Below are 20,077 nucleotides of genomic sequence, written 5' to 3' on the forward strand. Positions count from 1 at the left end.
GTCCAGATGCACTGGGGGGGGGGCATTACACGCAGGCATGCGGGCCATTGGGGGGGGGGGGGGGGGGTTCTTGCGGCGTAAATGCAAAACGCCAAAACAATGACTACCGTATGACATTGGCGCATGGAGAAACTATAGGCCTACATTTCAGCCATTTATGTTTTGACAAATTACATAAGATTTTACCCATGACAGTAAACTCACCCCAACTGTCCCGTCTCTGAAGGTTTTTTATTGCTCCCAAACCCAAGTTAACTACTACAACTTGACTAGGCTTTTGATCCCTCTGTCTTTCAAGCACACTCATGGTTTTCTGTATAGGATGTATTTACTCCAGGAGAAAAATGCGAAGGAAAACGTTTTTCAAATCGTTTTTTAAAAAAACGGAAATCGTTTAAAAAAAAGAAAAAAAAAGAAAGAAAGAAAATGCGGCCATATTTAAACTATGGCGGTGCGCCATAGTTTCCTCAATGTATGGGAAACACTGCAGGAACACCATGCGTTGGGTAGCTTGAGTTGAATTGGGACTCTATGGATGAATCCTCCCTCAGCTTACTGTTGACCAGGTGTTTTCTTACAATGCTCAAAACAATAAGCTGCAGTGTGCTTCCGTGGCGTTTTCAATGTCAGTTAGTTTGATCAAAGAGCATCTGACCTCTTTACGAGGACAGCCAAAGAGGGGTGTGACTTGGCAGCAGTAGTAGCCATACTTCTGTGTCACCTTCTGGCTTAGCACCCAACCTGCTCATGCTCAATGGCAGAATGTAGCCCAGTTCGACTACAACATAACACAACACACACACACACACACACACACACACACACACACACACACACACACACACACACACACACACACACACACACACACACACACACACACACACACACAGTTCAAAACTTAAGTGCTTTCCCCATAGAGTTTCCTTTATGTAATGTAACGGTGGGCCATTCTCTGGAGGAAAATAAAGATTAGCATTCTCTCACATGACTGGTGCCATTGTGTGTGCGTGTGTGTGTGTGTGCGTGTGTGTGTGTGTTTTAAGCCATCTTACGCACCACAGGGAGCACACAAATCTGAAGTAGAGACGCCCAATTCAAGGTCAAACATCAGCAATATTACCAAAGTCTTTGCACACTCTGCAATACAGATGAAATCCCTCTAGAGAAGCATCCATTAATATTCAGAGTAAATAGCTTAACATTCTGAAATTATTTCTCGAAAGTCACCCCCCACCAACACACACATACACACACAATCACACAATGTATTGTACGCAGAACAACTATCAAAGAACAATAAATAAAGAACAATAAAATTGAGAACAATGACTCAAGAATCAAGAACAGCAAGTAAATCAAAAGTAAGATATTTTCAATCTCACAATGTTAGCGCATAGTCTTAATGTTATTGAGCCAATTTTTTTTTGTCTACATCAGTCTGGCTGTCATCCTGCGATGGCAAGATCAGACTGGAGAATGACAGGTTGGCTTGCTTACAAAAGTGGCACCCAACAAATGGCAGAATACCAATACTATTCAAACCTGCAGCCAACCAGCCAGGCCACAGTAACCTCTGGAATGAGAACTAGCTACAAAGTCTGCATGATGGCGCATGAATGAGTGAACAAACACAACACACAAACACAAGTCACATGAACTGCCATACACAACCTCTTTCACGCATACGGGCAGCGGAGTACAAATACTGCAGTTCACATTCAAAGCCCTCTGTGACATTTACACCAAACATTACCGTGAAACAACCACGATAAGCTACGTGTGTAGTGTGGACACTATTCACAGAGGCCTGTAGCTGGTTGGCAATATAGACAAATAAGGGTATCCTCACGTCCAACTAAGACCAAGTATGATATTAACCCCTTGCTTTCTACGGCTTTTGAAGATGCACGTCATTAGCTTTTAACCAAAGCATTAATGGACATGCATCATTAATACACAAAAACATGTTCAACATACAACAACAACAATGGGTATACACGATGTGTAAACAATCTCATGAAAGTGGATGCAAATCGTTTGACACAACCAAAGTGACCCAACGAGACTGGGGACCTGTCATTTGCCTGAAGGACACAACAACTTTCCCACTTAATCGCCACGACAATTTCTTACCTTTTGAAAGATGACCTTCAATTCGTTCGGGTCGGCCCGTTTGGTTGACTGCACCTGCAAGCATAAGGTCGGTCAAAACGTCAGAAAAATTGAGATTTTTTCACAGTTACTAACCATAGTGGATACATACATCCGCCCAGACGTCTGAAATGTTTACAGGGTCAGACATCAACTCGTTAGGAAAGAAACCGGCAAACGATTAGCATGCGGAAACTGCTAGACATAGCAGTTAATTTCTGCGTTTGAAACCGAGCCAGAAATTGCACCAAAAACACTACTTTACCCCCGTGTGAACTCCCATGCTGAAAGTCAAGCAGATTGTTAGGCAGCTCTCAAGCAAGTCCCAACCGTTCCCAGGTTAACGAGGAAACATGCATAAAACCTAAATAGCCACCTGGTCTAAGCTAGTGAGCTGCAGAACACAAGATGCCCTCACTCACATCCACAAGGCACTTTTGGTGGCTACACTAAAGAAATAAGTACAAAGCACTGACAGCCACGATAACGGGCGGATGCCGAGGGTAAGAACTCCATTATCTAATCTGGATAAGCGCAGAACATTTACTAGCCACGGCAGTCACAAGGCTAGTTAGGTGCACTGAAGGCCAAACAGAGGCCAATCGACAGCGCAATGATGCTCGTGCGGGAGCGTGCGGTAGCGCTCACCTTTCCAAACCCTATTCAGTAAAACCCGCCAACCCTATCATCTTCCCTCTCACCCGCTACCTTAAAAAGAAACACAAGTAAGCAGCAATATAACCAGTTTCTAGAAAGTGTAGTATTCCCGAAGTCACCTTGACCGCCATGCTTCTTCTGACGTCACGGACACTGGCGCAGGCGCTGGCGTTGCCGTGGTCGTCGCGTGATTCCAGGCGACCGCTGCAGCGTGAGCGAGATGACGCTGTTATGTAAAATGGTGGTAATGAGTGTACAGTTTAAACTGTTTTCATGCATTGCTGAACAGGACCAGATATGACAGCCCGGCAAAGCAAAGGGATGAAATGGGCGTCTCTTGGCGGGTGATGCAAGGAAGCACATTCTTGCATCTTCCGGGAAATGAAACTGGACCTGTTTCGTGGCCACTGGCCAGGATTATCAACGCAGCGCTCATTCTGGACTGGACTCCAGCGCTCCACTGCCTCTGGCAAATGGCAATAATCTTAGGACTATTCTACAGCAACGATCGACCTTATGATATTGTTTGGAAACATAACCTGCTTTTATTCCAGATGTTCACAAAGAGCATTCACTTACTTAGATTTAGTTTAGAATGATGCTGCTGCAAGTTGATGGACTCACTGGACTGCTGCTCTGCTCACCGTAATTGGCTCTCCCCAGTTTACCTCACTAAAGGCTGTTTGTAGACTCAAGAGTAATCCAGTTATGCGTGAAAGGGTTTAGTGCGCTTTGGCTGAATTACAACCGAGAGGCAGTGAAAAGAGCGTGTCTGTTGGTCTGATAACGCTGTAAGTTGTAGATCAAGTTATTTGTTTTGAAATGGTCTTCCTTCCCTGCCTTTATCTGCATTCTATTATAGGATGACGAAGTGCGACCCCGATTTTCATTATTCTCTAACAGTAAAATGTGTGGCTGTTTTTGCCAGTCGACCATCATGGCGAAATTCTTGTTGAATAACAGTTTTATTACAGATAGTGCAATGCTTTTTGAACAGCATGCTTTGAACATGTAGGCTACAATCTCCTTCATGTCCCTATATCCACCAATGTAGTCTAGAGGATATGTCAAAAAGATGTTCACTTCCGGAAGAAAGCACGAAAATTGGTATATAGGGGGTTTTGGGGATGCTGATTCCAATTAGAAGCGGCTCCACGCTCGCAAACGAAGGGATCTACTTCAAAAACACGAAATCCAAGATGGCCGCCATCGCAAAAACCTGTATTTGTTTTGAGCCATAACTTTGGATCTGGTTGTCATATGAGCATGATCTTGGTGTCAAAATGTAGGTTTTGTGGCCCAATAATTTCATTTAAAGGCAATATAAGCCTCTAACTAAATATATGACAAAGATATAGGGTGCAACAATTGCAGCAATCACATTGACGCATTTGTGTGAACTGTGCTGATTTAAGAAAGCGAGGCATGATGATTTATGTTAGGCTTGGTGTATCCTATTCTAAGGTACAAGGGATTTGTAAGTATGTATTCATGTTCCTGGACTCAAATACAGTGTTGCCAATTTAGCGACTTTTGGACCTGGCGACAAAAAAAACACATCTGGCGACTTTGGCGACTTTTTGGTGAATCTGGCTACTTTTCCCCACTAAACATTGGACGTCGTATAGACGTTGAAATTAGGTCTAAATTGCGTCCGTCGGTCCATGACCAGTTTTGGACCTTAGAATGACGTACAAACTAGGTCCTTTATTTGGACGTCTAATAATGACCCTATTTGTACGTCATTATGAAGTTCAAAATTCAGACGTCAGTCTAGGTCACTTTTTTGGACGTCAAAAACAGGTGAGGGAAATCGACATGATTGTTGTTTTTTGCTTTGTTTTTAAATAGGCCATAGTAGTTTTCCTAGTAGGCTATTTTTTCTGTTCACATCGGGTGGGGAAAGAGTGTGTGGCAATCCCAAACGTGCAATGCACCGTGGGACACACTGCCTAAACAGATGTGTCAAAAAAAATAACACATTGGGATATGTAGACAGCATTGACAGATTAGGTGTCATTTTTGTGTAAGATTTCATTTCTGGGTCGTGCTACAAGTGAGAAACTAACGGCCGTTTGGCTGTCCAATCGCGTGACTGTGGACATTTGAAAGCAGACTTCCGCCCGCCTTTTCTACCGTTGGAAATGCAAGATGCGGCGACTTGACTTCAGACACCGAGAGAGGCTGGCGTAAGTAATTCGGTATAATTTCGTAACAATTACAATTCTACGTGTGTTACCGCTAATGTATGGTTAAAATCAAACCTTGCTTCACAAGTTTTGCTGTACGAACATTGGAACAGCCTCAGTGATTCTGTGAACATTAGCTATTAAGCTAGCCTACAATCATATTTAGCTAGTTATTGATACTCAGTTAGCTATTTATCTTTAACGCTTGCACTATAAATTATATTTATTTTCTTTTAATTCACATGTGGACTAACTTAATGGTTAAAACGTGTTGTGTTGGGAAAATTAAATGTTTGAAATGTGATATTGGATGGTTTGCTAACATTGGTTGCTAATAGGGTAACTGATAATTAGCTGGTGTGGAATAAATCAGGCGGCACTTTACTGATGTGAAGTTTGAAAGCTATTTTCTGAACATAAAAGAAAGAAAGTCTGACAGGATTTATGCAAGGATACTGAAACACCACGGATGGATTGACGTAGAGCTAGTACTGGTAGTGGGGCAAAAGTGGATGCTGCTAGTAACAGGTATCGGAGGGGGCAAGACTTGGGCTAGCTGGCATAGAGGCGACTTTAAACTTCAGCGCTTCAAACGTAAGCAGTTCTGCGTCAAATCATGTAAATCAGACCATCCGCCACCCTCGTACATGATAAAGAATAGCACCAGTAAAAGCAAGCAGTATCCCACTGTTTTGTGTTGGCTCGATGAAAGGTGATACAAACGAATTTCCGAATCACATTATGTTGGCTTTGTAGTTGTTGTGGCCAGTCAATAGACAAGCTTTGAACCGTAGTTCCATGTAAGTATCGTGGTTTTCACCGTTTCAGTATGTATTTGAATATGGTAGATCTGGGCAACTGGTCAACGCTGTCGTGTTTTGTCTCGGTAGACCTCGTATGACGGTGTGTTGGGAAAATACCGGCAGTTGTTTCAGATGGAGGGTGCGACGTGCCAGATGTACGCTGTTCGAGGGATAAATCTGCCACGCACGAGATTTTGTAGGCAATGGTAATTGGTGACGATACCATGACGTTTGAAAAGAAGATTCAAAGTTTGAGTTTTAGGTGGCAGAGTAGAACAACAGCTGCGTGTGAAGTGTGGCGACTACCAAGGTATCAACACCAGTTATGGCTACGGGATTTTAAAAGTACCGTATTTTCCGGACCATAAGACGCATATAAAATCATAAAATATTGTCAAAAACTGCCAGAGCGTCTAATAAGCCAGTGCGTCCAATGTGTGAAAAAAAATCATGGCCGCGAGACTCTGTCGATATTTTAGAACGACTTTGGGGGGAATCGGGTCTGCACGTCATGAAAAAAAAGGCTACTTCTGGGTAGCCTATACCAGTAATCAAGAGCGTCGAGGGGCAGGCTGTGTACAGTAGCCAGGTTACAATGCACCTGTTAAGAATGACGCCTCTCTCTCTCTCTCTCTCTCTCTCTCTCGTGCGCGCATTGCAAGCTGTTGCATATTATTTGCTCGATGCAGAGTTATGATGGCGTACGCGCTCTCGTTGACATGGTTGTGTGCATGGTTGCATGCATTCGCAAGACGTTATTGCAGTAAAGCATGTGAAAAGCGTGGAAGGGCCGTTGACTGGTATTTCAGTGTCCTTGACTGAAACAAGTTGCAAGACTCTACACTTCAACATCCTTTGCGATCGGCACAACAGTGATTCTTATCAGAAAGCTACTGTGCCTACGCACAGACCCTTTAGTTAAATTTCAAACATTAGCGAACATTGAAAAAAGATCAGACAACAACCGTCGGGTAGGTTTATGAAAGCGGAGTTGAGAAGTTCCGCGAAAATGCATCGTCACGTCAGAGAAAGATGTTTGCTATTGTGCGACAAAACTAGCACTATTTCATGACTGCCTAAGTGTCTTCGTTATGGATGAATGGGCAACAATGTTTTTTTCCAGCCAGGATTGCACTGAAAAGTAGGCTACTCCTGTTAAAAAAGGGCACGGGTGGCCGACGCTGTGCCTGCGCGTGTGTGTGTGGGAGGGAGAGATGAGGGTCGCGACTCCTGAAATACCAGGCGATTCTTTTTCAATGTTCTATGAATCTTTTGCTGAATAGCCTACATTAAATGTGTTTAAACATTTGTTTTCTTTCAAAGAACATGCGTACAATTTAATGTTGGCTTCATGTCATAGCCTACTTTAAGAAACTGCTCGAAAACGCTAGTGATATTCGGCAACGTTTGATATTGCGTGTATTCGGCCACGCATGTTATTTTTTGTGCATTCCTAACAACAACAGCATTAGTTATGAAATTATGACACAAGTTATGAAGTGCGTCCTATGACGCAGTGCGTCTTGTCTGTGAAAAAAGTCATGGTCCTTGGTGGTGCGTCTTTTAACCCAGTGCGTCTTTTGGTCCCGAAAATACGGTACCTTCAATGCACTGGGAACTAACGTGCTCTCCCCCCCTCTCTCTCTTCTCTCTTAATCAGGGCCCAGGTCTTATGGCCACATCTGTCCAAGCTCCTACTCTGATTGAACAGTTAGATGATCAGACTGATGGTGTGTGTGTGTGTGTTTCCATGTGTATCATATTGTCTATGTGATCATGTGTCTAATTGCCATCCACTTACAGGCCCTCTGCCTCCTTTCATTTGTTTTTTTTTTTAGTTTTTTTTTCCAGATTTTTTTTCTTATTGTTGTATTGTATGCAATTGTGATAAATATGTTACTGTGATATTGTTATAACACAGAGACTTTGGTAAATGTGAAATTTAAGTACTGCTGTACAATTTTCTGCTCTCATTTTCAGATGAAAAGTGCTACACAGTTCTCACACATCTTCTGACTCCGAAGCCGCTGCAGTGTAAAATCTGAGATGTCTTTTCTGGTTGATTTTGTGCAGGTATTTTTCAAAGGATAGTTACTTTTAAAAACGTCTTTTAATCTTTAAAAACACTTTCATGCAGAGCCTCTGTTAGGACCTCATTGCGATACAGAGTTATGACCTTGTCACCAAAATGTCAATGACCATATTTTAACCTGCTATTTAAGGCTGCCATAGCCATATTCTTATAACAATGCAGTTAAGTTCAAGAGAACTATAGTTTGGTGATATGGATCCCAAATGGAAGAGAACAGCAGCGGTTTGTAGTTGTAGAGAACTAATTAGCGCCAAGTGTTGTTAACCTGTTGTTTCTTGTTTACCTGTCACAGTAGCCCATAGCACTTTTGTCATAGAGAGCAACTTGGTCAGTAAATATGTGCCTGCTGTATAAAGTAGCAGTATTTGGATGAGTTACAGCTAACACGGACGGCAAACTTGAGACTGTATATTGTGTGTTTGACAGATTTCTGACAGCGACAGCGATGGTGAGGGAAGCAGTGTACCGAACTCTCAGATGACTCGGACCAGGTGACCAAACCCATGCAAAGCACAATGTGAGTGTACACACACACACACACACACACACACACACACACACACAGACCATGAGTCAACATAGTAGCCCCTACAATATTTTTCCAATTTATTGCTGTGTGCTTACCATATCCATCATGTTGATGTGTGTTAATGCATCCTTGTGTGTGTACAAACCCCAACTCCGATGAAGTTGGGACGTTTGGTAAACAGTGAATAAAATCAAAATGCTATCATTTTCAAAACATTCAATCTATTCATTAGATGGAGAATAGTGAAAAGACAACATATTAAGTGTTAAAACCGAGAAAAAATATTGTTTTGGGGGACATATTAACTCATTTCTAATTTGATAAATCCAACACGTCTCAAAAGAGTTGGGACGGGGACAATAAATGGCAGCAAATGTCGAGGAAGACTAAAAACAAAACAAAAGACAACACTTAACAGTTAAATACATTAACCGATGAGATGATTTTATATAAAAAAAACAGTGTTAATTTCTATCTTGGACATGATTTCACCAGCTTAAATGGTGGGTGCATTCCTTGTCATGTTTTGCAGAAATTTCACTTTGACACAATGATTAGTGACCTTTTAACAACTTATTTAACCGCTTAAATTTCTTGTTCACTCAGAAAAAAGCAAAATACACCCATTAATGTTTGAATATGTACTCACAAAAGTGAGTGCACCCCAGATTAAAATCCGGTAGAGAAGGGGCTGTGTTGGCTCGAATCGTCTTGAAATGAAAAGGGAGGTCATCAGTGTGCGTTTCAACCTTTCTTTGCATTAAACTTTTACATTTTGAGTCTGCATCTGGCTTAAATAGATCGGTGTGAGATTTGAATGCAATCCTATGGAGAATATCATGATCTGCTTCAGTAGTCACAGTGCATGTTGACATGCATGTTTGTTTTAGGTGTATTTCAGATTGCCAATGTTGACAGCATTCATGCATCCCCAAACCATGTCAGTCCCACTACCATGCGTGGCTACTGAGAGGATACACTTTTTTTTGTAAAACTCACTTGTTTACCACCACACATGCTTGACACCATCTAAAGCAAATTTGTTTATCTTGGTCTCAAGAGAGATGAACAGACCAAGGATATGGATCACTGGAACCATGTCGTGTGATCTGAAGAGACCCAGATAAACAAATATACTTTAGATGGTGTCAAGCATGTGTGGTGGTAAACAAGTAAGTTTTACAAAAAAAGTGTATCCTATCAAAAGCCAAGCATGGTAGTGGGACTGACATGGTTTGGGGATGCATGGATGCTGTCAACATTTGTAATCTGAAATACACCTAAAAGAAACATGCATATCAACATGCACTGTGACTACTGAAGCAGATCATGATATTCTCCATAGGATTGCATTCAAATCTCACACCAATCTATTTAAGCCAGATGCAGACTCAAAATGTAAAAGTTCAATGCAAAGAAAGGTTGAAACGCACACTGATGACCTCCCCTTTCATCCCTTTTCATTTTGTTTCATTTCGAGCCAACACAGCCCCTTTTCTACCGGATTTTAATCTGGGGTGTACTCACTTTTGTGAGTACATGTTCAAACATTAATGGCTGTATTTAGTTTTTTTCTGAGTGAACAAGAAATTTAAGCGGTTAAATATGTTGTTAAAAGGTCACTAATCATTGTGTCAAAGTGAAATTTCTCTAATGATTTCCTATGAAAATATATACTCACAAATCTGCAAAAACTGTGAGGGGTGTACTCACTTGCGTGATATACTGTAAGTTGAAAAAGTATGTTCTCAAAATATTTGAATGGCAAGAATTCACACATAGGTGATAGGACCTCTGGCCATTTTCAATAATAAAATGCAAAAGTAAGGTAGATACACCGTTTTGCAATAAACTCTTCATACGTATATATAAATAATGAAATGAAAAATGAATGAAATTAAATTCACTCAGTTTAATGAAGAGCTAAGAAGATGTCATGATATCAATGTATGTGTAGTTGATTCGGCTATACTTAGTTTGACTGGTATGCTTCATACCTTTCAATCAGTTAAGTAAAACTTGCTATTAAGTATTATTAATGATGTCTCTCTCTCTCTCCTCTCTCTCTCTCTCTCTCTCTCTCTCTCCCTTCTTCTTCCTCCTCTTCTACTTCTTCTCAGTCTGGAACCAACTTCACATCCCTCTTCACTGCACTACTGACACTGAGATGGAATCCACAACCCAACCACTAGTGGTCTGCATTGGGAACCTGAAGAGTCTGTCATAACCGCCAGGAATGACCGTGTGACCATTCCCGTTGCAGACGGCCTGACTTGCACAATTGACAAGCTGTTCAAGCTTTAGTGGGTCTGCAACTTGTTATATCCAGCACAGCTCAGCTCTGTTTTCACCTTCTTTGAATATGTTTATGACGTTCCCATCTCAACCAACAAACGAACAAAGGCACTACAACTTCTCTCAAAGCTTCCCAGCAGCCCAAGTGATCACTCAACATGTGTTTATGCCCAAAATGTAAATAGTTACTACAGACATCAAGAAAGTAGTTTGGCATCTTTTTCATGTACACGCTTTGTCAGATGCACAGGATATGATGATAATTTGCAGCCAAGATGGCTGTTCAAGTGTACAAGGACTTACTATGTAGACACCACCTACGTAGACACCACCAGTCCACAACAACAGAAATGGGAGTATCTTTCAATGACTCTTTTGAATCCACTGACATTCAGACAGCCTATGCAGCTTCAAGTAACACCTGAAGAAAGAGCATTTTGTGTCCCTTCTCAAGGACCGATTCTCCATAATTTACCACTTAATGACAATTTATCTGTGTTCATGCTTGTTAGGATTATTACAGAGAATTATTTTGATTATCATTTTGGCAACACTTTATTTTATCATTACATCTATTAGCTCTAATACATACAGTGTTAATGCCTGTATGCTGTATAAGTAACTTGTAAGGCATGCACTAAGCAAAATCAAACATACATTAGGCATGTATTCGCAAATGCCTTGTTCATGCACAATTTGGGATTTATTACCTAATATAACCTCAGTAAGGACCTAACAAATGTTTGATTTCGCTTAGTACATGCCTTACAAGTTACTTATACAGGCATTAACCCATTGATGCTGGATGTTGCGTTGTGCAACATTGGTCCTGGCGCCTGGAATTTTGTATGGCATCAGCACCCTTTTCTGCAAGTGCTTTAGGCATCAATGGGTTAACATTGTATGTATTAGTGCTAAGCGATGTAATGTTAAAATAAAGTGTTACCATCATATTTTTAAAAAATATATATGTTGTAAAACTGGACGATTGTGAAATGATATGTGGCAGATGTAAGACCCATTGATGTAATGCAGAGTTTTCATTCAGATGAACTGTCTCTTAACCCAAGGTACAATGTCTTTTCTTCCAATATGTTGGAACCTATTTCATAAGAATGTTATTTTCAAGAATATTTAACACTACTTCGAATTTCAAGACTTTCGGGTTTTGTAATACACCGGTAATGTTGTTAAGAGATGATAGTGTACGAGTCATAACCATCAATACTTCATGAAATTCGCAGTGGTGTTAATTATTCTTGAAAAAGATCACATTTGTTATCTCCCCCTCTTCTGAAAAGCCTAACAAAAAAGAATATGACAGTAAAGTTAATGTAATACAATTTTTTTTTAATTGAATGTAAACACAACTCTACCAAAAAAAACATTGCTGAGGTATGTAGTCAAGACTTTTGAAGATTGAACCTTGTAAACAAAAGTGTTTGCTAAATAAAAGTAAACCCCCCTGTCACTTTCCATGTGATAATTGTATATTTTGAAAACTAGAAGTTTCAAGGTTTTTAATGCTGTCACTTTTATGTTTGAATGACAACTCACAGAGTTAATTTGAAGTCAAAAAGACGTCCACAAAGATGACGTCAATATAACCACCTACAAAATGACGTCAAAAACATGTCCTCCAAGACCCTATTTGGACTAGAGATGACTCTAATATGGACGTAGTACAGACGTCAAAAATGGACGTCCATTGGACGTCTGAAAAATACGTCGTCTGGAGTAACAGTCTGCACCTCCAGATGACCTAAATTATACGTCCAAAAATGACCTAAAAAAGACGTCCTTTAAACGTCATTTTGTTTACTGGGTCGTTTAAGTGACAAAATCATTGTTTTTCAACATAACTGCAGCTCTGCGTAGCCGTGCACACATCTTTTCTAGAGATTCGCGCTGCATGCGTGATGCTGTGACGTCATACGTAACGTCATCTGGCGACTTCTAGCGACTTTTCAGAGAGCCAATAGAGACTTCTGCTGAATTTTGTTTTGGCAACACTGCTCAAATAAGCCTTTACATCTTGCATGTTTCAACACATTCAAACACAAAGCGTGTCCTGCATGTCCTGTGCGATATACCCCCGCAGGGAATAAAAGTACTGATCTGAATGTACGCATCATGGGATATCATTCAACTTGATTTGTTCAGCTATACACAAATATGGCTGCATAAAGCCATGTGATATTTAGCACCCAACTTGCAACTTTGAGTTTATGAATTTAGGATCATGAGTATCAACTTTTTTTCAATCAAGCCATATTCTGTTCACTCATAAAATCACAAAAAAAGTTATTTTTGGAAGAAAATAAATCAATAATAATAATAATAATAATAAGACTGCATTTCCGGAGAGACAACGCTATTAGTATGCTTGCGGCTTATGCACACACACACACACACACACACACAGAGCTGTTGTATACACACACAGAAACACGAGGGAAAGAGATAGAGGTCTGAGTGTGTGTGTGTGTGTGTCTGTGTGTGTGTGTGTGTGTGTCTGTGTGTGTGTGTGTGTGTGTCTGTGTGCGTGTGCGCGCGCGAGAGAGAGAGATGTGTGTGTGAGAGAGAGAGAGAGAGAGAGGGAGAGGTGTGTGTGCGTGTGTGCATGTATGGATATGCTTCAGGTGCCTTTCAGCAATGGGTGGGTAGGGAGAGGTAAGGGTGGGATTCGAACCTGCAACCCTCTGACAGACCAACACCCCACCCAGTAGGCCACTGCCACTTACTGTATAGAGTGGCCACCGCAGCATATTAGGCCACGGTTGCCCAGGTGACAGCAGAGGTCTAAAGTTCTACAAGGCTGTGTGTGTGTGTGTGTGTGTGTGTGTGTGTGTGTGTGTGTGTGTGTGTGTCTTCACACAGTTTGTATTCAGAGCCAAGACTTCTCTGACAATGCCTTTACCTAGTTGATACCTAGTTAAAAACCCCAGGACAGCTCACCTCTCACTCTAACTGCCACAGTTTGTGACATCATCTTGACCATTCTACCATTCATTTCAATGAGGGGGAAAACAGAGAGAAAACTGAGGAAAAACAAGTCTGGTGAACAAATGAAAGGGGGTAGGCCAGCGAAAAATACACCGCCTTGGGCCCTTTTCGAGCCGTTCGTTTTGGCACTCGAACCGTGTCTCTATCTCGAACGCTGCAACGATTCAAAGCCGCCATACTAATGAATGGTGATTCCCATAGGCCGAGGTGAATGGAAAAATGTAGAATAATTATAAACTCTTGATGAACAATTAGTATGCTTTTCCGCAAGCATACTAAATAAACTGTTGGAGAACAATTAGTATGCTTGCTGGGGGCAAGCAGAGGCCTTTGGCAAGCATACTAAATAATACTATAGGGCTATTTCATATATAGCCCTATGGTCTTCTGTTTGCTTTTTGAATGCAGGAAAAAATTATGTTCCCCATAGTATTCATCATCATCATCATCATCATCATTATTATTATTATTGATTTACTTTCTTCCAGATATAAAGTTTTTAAGTTGTGAATAAAATTATGGACTGACTGAAAAAAAGCTGGTACTCATGATCCTAAATTCATAAACTCAAAGATGCAAGTTGGGTGCTAAATATCACATCGACTTTATGCAGCCATATTTCTGTATAGGTATCCTAAGTATCTGTGTCCTTCAGGTATATTCTGAACAAATCAAGTTAAGTGATAACCCAGGCTTTATTTACAATAACTTGTAACAATAAGTTATGTTTCATCGCAACTTTGAGGGCATTTCCACCTTTTATCTTAAAAAAGCCCGGATTTAGCTGTCCATTGGCTAAAAGTGTGTTTATTACATAGTGTGTCGTTAATCTGGTAACCAAATACTTAGTTCACCGGTTTCTCCTCTTCATGCTGAATCCACATACATACATATCTCATATGTTAAATTTGGCTTAACTAATCAAAAGTAATAACAGTTTATATATTTTAGAGCGCCCCCCGCAGGCCATTTTGTTATCTGTGTGTTTGACACTCAAACTCAAATTGTTCTATAGACCCTAAACTTCAACTTGGAAGTGAAAACAAAACTTAAACACCAATTTGACTGAGCCTAATACGACCCCATTAAAAGGATCTACAAGTATGAAAATATAGCTATCGCAATTGCGACCATCTTCAATTTCTCAACTTTGAGGTAAATCCTTAATATTTTGAAGCTCAAATGGCTTACCCATGACTTCAGCGATAACCAAAACCTACAATTAGTCGTCACAATCACTATTCTAGTGCATATTCATCCAAAGTTGTGGATAACTATAAATTTGGCCATCGGAGATGTCGGCCATCTTGGATTTCTCGATTTTCAGTTTGGTACCTAGGTTTTGCAAAGCTAAATGGCTCATGAATTAATTCAGCAATCCCAAGAACCCACATTTAGTCGCAGAGGTCAGGATTATATGACATATGCAACCCAAGTAATGAAGAATTGTTAATTTGGCGGCCATCTTGGATTTGTCCATTTTGAGGGTGATCCCTTGATTTTTGAGCTTGGAGCCGCTTCTTATCGTAATCAGCATACCTGAAAACATTTGTATACAAATTTTCATGCTTTCTTCCGGAAGTGAACATCTTTGCCAAAAATCCTGACATATCCTCCAGACTATATTGCGTTGATAGGCAACATGTGACTGAAGTCCAGCATAATTAGGCATATAATAGTTAATAACACACAAATCAATAATTTTGGTTATTGGCTGTTTACATTTTCATGTTTGTTCCATAGTTAAATGAACCACATGACACAAGTCCCAGTAAAATATGAGAATACATAGTATTTTGTTTGCATTGCCAAACAATTAAACTTAAGCGTAGCAATGCAAGTCCATGGAGCAAACAGAACAAAATCAAATGTGCTTAATAAACTACTTCAAAATTGATGTAAAGAGAGCCAAACATTTTTATTCTATGAAAAGATTAAAAAAAAACACTATTTGAGGCACTCCTTACTAAAGTTTAAAAAGCCTTTATTAAATACTGGCTACATGCCTACGCGTTTCGACCCATTGTCTTCATCAGGGCATCTTTTTTATTTTTATTCTATATTTTATTCTTTATTCATATTTTATTCTGTCCTGTGATCACTTGTGGCTCGATGCTAATGCTCCCATTAACTTCTAGTGAGTATGCTAAGCTATGGTAATAATTCCAAAAAATCCAAGTACTGAAATCGCTGAGTAGAAAACGATATGCACATTCATGAACAATGCTTGGAAATACTGCAAATACGTGAAAATCAAAAAAGGGTGGACTGTTCCTTTAATGGCATTCAATGGTCATGATGGAGCTAAAAGTAGGCCTCGTGTTCTTGAAATAGCCCATGGTGTATGTTTGACATGAGCTATTTTTAGCTCCTGACTTTGGCATGTTGACCTAAACGGCGAACTTATCAGGTTGTTGACCGTGACCATCAGAGGTTCACAGACAGTGTTACATCATTGATATAATCATTAACTACCAATAGTATATCGACATTTTGTGGGAATCTATGTTTTGTTCCAAATGAAAGAAAGATGGACTCAAAGTTTGTTTCACTGTCATTTTGTCATATGAAACAGCTTTCATTAATACACATTTTTAAGAAACAACAACCAACAACAGTGGGCAGTCATGGGTCAGCGGTTAGGGCGTCAGACTTGTAGCCCAAAGGTTGCCGGTTCGACCCCCGACCCGCCAGGTTGGTGGGTGGGGTAATTAACCAGTCCTATCCTCCTCCATGACTGAGGTACCCTGAGCATGGTACCGTTCCGCAGCACTGCTCTCTAGGGGTGCCATTGAGGGCTGTCCCCTTGCACGGGTGAGGCATAAATGCAATGTTGTTGTGTGCAGTGTGCACTCGTGTGCTGTGGAGTGCTGTGACGCAATGACAATGGGAGTTGGAGTTTCCCAATGGGCTTTCACTTTCACTTTCAACAGCTGGGGCACCCGCAGGCAGTGGTGTAGTCTACTTTTTTATGGTGGGTATACTGTATATTTGAGATTTTTTTGAAGTGGGTATACTGTATATATTTGTGCCATTCAAAACAATGGATCAATCAATTTTAAGTGGGTATACTGAAATCCCTGAAATTTAGAAGTGGGTATACTCCGTATACCTGCATTCTACGTAGACTACACCACTGCCCGCAGGCGATTCCGGCCTAAGGTTGTTTCCAGATTCTCACCTGTCTCTCTCCCATTGCTTTCCTGTCTCCGCTCAAACTGTCCTGTTCCTTAAAAAAGACAAGAAAAGGCCAAATAAATAAATAAAGAACCAATGACTTGTCCAAACTTCGCAGCTCATGGTCCAAGCTGAGGGAATAGGCCAGAATGGGCATACTGTAATTAAACGAGTGTTGTGATGAATAAGCAAGTATAACTTCCACTCTGAAAGACTAGGTGCATGCATTTTCACATTCAGTGAATGGTTCTGCTGTGCTTTGCGTGTTGTAACATTACCACCATCCTGTGAAGCAGTGAGGCAAGAGACAAGGGCAGACTTGATGTCAGGTTTGGGGAGCTTTAGTCAAGACTTCCACCCAAAACAAAGCAGCCCTATCACATGTCGTTATGGGCAGTGGTGGACGTGAAAGGGATCATGCTTCCCAACCTGGTCATCATTACAAGCCTCAACACAACAGTGGCCTCATGGGCCTTGTAAAAGTGCAGATGTGGCTGCATGCAATCAAAACGGCTGGAAATGTTGCATGACGGTTAGACTTCTTTTTACATTTCTTCCAATCACCATGCAACATCATTATCCCAGAATGCATTTCTGACCGCATGCGGCTGCACATGCTTCCGTCTGTACAAGTTGAATGAATGAATGAGGCCTCTGGCTCTACATCAAGAGTGCCTCCATCAGTTTCTCATACACGGAGGACCAATGAGGACCAATAGGCCTTCAGCAGCTGCCACTCATAACAACGAGCTCAGGGGCCAAAGGTCAGCTGTGTTCAATTGATGAGCCGTAGCAGAGGGAGCAGGTGCACACTACAGGTTCTTTCTAATATCCTCACTCCCTTGCTCCCTTGCCTGCTTGTGGCATCATGATGACATCACTGACGACAGAAGTCAATTCCAATATCTTGCTAAGTGCAGTTCTAATGTCATTTTGTCATTTGCAATTGGGATGCTGAATGAAGAATACTCCCCCAAAAGTTGTTGTTGCTAGGCTGACAGCGGGGAAACTTTATTTATTTTCTCCAATGGAGGAAGGGTGTCAGTGAAATGCAAGGCCAGAAGCATAGGCCGAGGATGGTTGTATATTGGAAAGAACTCTATGGCTGTCTGCCTCTTAATTTGCTCCTCTGGTTGTTTCCTCTGGTCTTGTGCTTCGGCCTGGTCAGTGGGACCCCTCTGAGGTTCCAAGATGGTTCCCCCCTGCAGGTGAGAGCAGCTTCTGGGGCTTTCCTAATAGCAAACAGGAGAGTAACCTCAAAACCAGGGGTCCCCAACCTTTCTGGGTCTGAGGGCTACCAAAGGCTACCCGCAGGCTACTGAGGGCTACCTGAGGGCCACTTTTGTTCAAAATCCTCTACTGATGTCTTGGCATCATTCTCAAATCACACTATTTTTAAATGATAATTTTCTTATACATATATAAAGAATAACTAATCTCATATTTAAATTAAGAAAAGGATTAACTGTGACTAAAATCTGGTTGTCGTCACTGTTTAACAACATCCTTGGTGGGCACCTCAGAAGCTCCTTGAGGGCTACTTGGTGCCCACGGGCAGCAAGTTGGTGACACCTGCTCTAAACTATGTTGTGTTTTTTTTAACACATTGAATAAAAAAACTGAGAGGACATTGAGATGTCAATAATGATGTCGGGCATCGTGCCAGAGGCCAGATAAAATCATCATGAAGAATGAATTGAAAGACAATCTATTGCCTCCCTGCACATAACCCCGATCAGTACCTGCTCTGTGATTTAAAAAGACCTAAATAAAAACAATGAAAAGCTATTTACTATTGACAGACAGATTGTTTGTGTGGTGAATCATGTTTTTATAGTACACTGCCTTTTTGTTTTTGTTTTGTTATTTGTTAGTTATAGTTCTTATTCGTTGTTAAAATTCTTCCTTTGTATTTTACATTGTTTCTTAATTGCACTTGCCATAAGTACTACATGCAGGGCAACGAGCATGTGAGAGTTTTCCCTGTAGGCTTTTACATTCCACTGGCTGGACAAAGTGGCCGTCTGACCAGTTATGGAGGAGGCTGGTCTGGTCTGTGGAGATGTCTGTGTTGGCCCTCGGTGGTTCTCGAGCAGGGCCGGCGCCAGGCATAGGCAAACAAGGCGGTCGCCTAGGGCGCCAAATATCTTGGGGGCCCAAAAGTCCCACAGAATTGGAACATCAAGCGAAAATAATCTTTTCACTTTACATTGATAATGATTTTCCATTGGCCCTAGATTAGCTGTTTTCTATCAGATGTATGATCCTATGTTTACATTTGACAATTTCTAAATGCACAAAAAGGAAAGGGGGTGCTCGCTTAGGGCACCAAATTGACTAGAATCGTCCCTGTCCTCGAGAGACGGTCTGTGGAGATGTCACTGGCCAGTCTGGCGGCTCTGTTGCCTGCATGCTCTGCCCCCTGGTCCTCAGGAGAGACGGGATGGTTCGTCTGAAGAGGCATTGGGCTATAACCGGTGCCAGACATGATCTCTTTGACTCTGTGTGTGCGTGTGTGTGTGTGTGTGTGTGTGCGTGTGTGTGTGTGTGTGTGCGTGCGTGCGTGCGTGCGTGCGTGCGTGCGTGCGTGCGTGTGTGTGTGTGTGTGTGTGTGTGTGTGTGTGTGTGTGTGTGTTGTGCGATTGTGCCTGTCAGTGTTTCTGTCTTGACAATGTCTCTCTTGCTCTCAAAAGCTCTTGAATGAAGAGGCTACAAACGATTGGCTTTTATTTAAATAGGCTGTTGTGTCGATTACATCTCATTGCATGGACTAGATATGATTACACACTCTCCTCAGCCTCAATGGTTCACAGATTGGATTTCAATAATACGTTATGCCATTCAGTGATATATCAATCTAACCCCTAACCTTATTGTCCAAAAGTCATACTGAACTTAAGTTGCAAATGAATAATTAGTAATTTGCTATCTATCCATCTGCCTGTCTATCTGCCTGTCTATCTATCTATCTATCTATCTATCTATCTATCTATCTATCTATCTATCTATCTATCTATCTATCTATCTATCTATCTATCTATCTATCTATCTATCCGAATATACACACTGCTTCTGCAAAGTGTCTGCCTTGTTTCCCACGCCAATCTCTCTGGGTCCATAGTGGCTGCGATGGGGAGGCTTGCGGCCGATTACCAGCCCTGCCCAATTTAATTAC

At 41.2% G+C, this 20,077-nt stretch overlaps 1 protein-coding gene and 1 long non-coding RNA gene across 3 annotated transcripts in view; one reads left to right on the top strand and one right to left on the bottom strand.

Moving 5' to 3' along the window:
* Positions 1 to 3,681, bottom strand: part of slc25a12 (solute carrier family 25 member 12) — a 44,978-nt gene extending 41,297 nt beyond the window's left edge. Inside the window, exons 1-2 of one of the 2 annotated variants that reach the window (XM_063211799.1) lie at positions 2,931 to 3,681; positions 2,137 to 2,190 (exon numbers count right to left, since the gene is read on the bottom strand). In XM_063211799.1, the coding sequence (XP_063067869.1) occupies positions 2,137 to 2,190; positions 2,931 to 2,942 (66 nt within the window). In that variant the 5' untranslated portion in view covers positions 2,943 to 3,681. Of the gene's footprint in view, positions 1 to 2,136; positions 2,191 to 2,802 lie in introns of both variants that reach the window. The other variant, XM_063211800.1, reaches the window with a different exon arrangement.
* Positions 3,682 to 4,700: 1,019 nt separating this feature from the next.
* LOC134460142 (uncharacterized) lies at positions 4,701 to 8,444 on the top strand. Its single transcript, XR_010037002.1, has 4 exons — positions 4,701 to 5,000; positions 7,464 to 7,533; positions 7,784 to 7,876; positions 8,322 to 8,444. It is a non-coding gene; the product is annotated as an uncharacterized LOC134460142 (long non-coding RNA).
* The last annotated feature ends 11,633 nt before the right edge of the window (positions 8,445 to 20,077 follow it).

Source organism: Engraulis encrasicolus, chromosome 12 (assembly GCF_034702125.1).
Source record: "Engraulis encrasicolus isolate BLACKSEA-1 chromosome 12, IST_EnEncr_1.0, whole genome shotgun sequence".
In the NCBI taxonomy this organism is placed as follows: domain Eukaryota; kingdom Metazoa; phylum Chordata; class Actinopteri; order Clupeiformes; family Engraulidae; genus Engraulis; species Engraulis encrasicolus.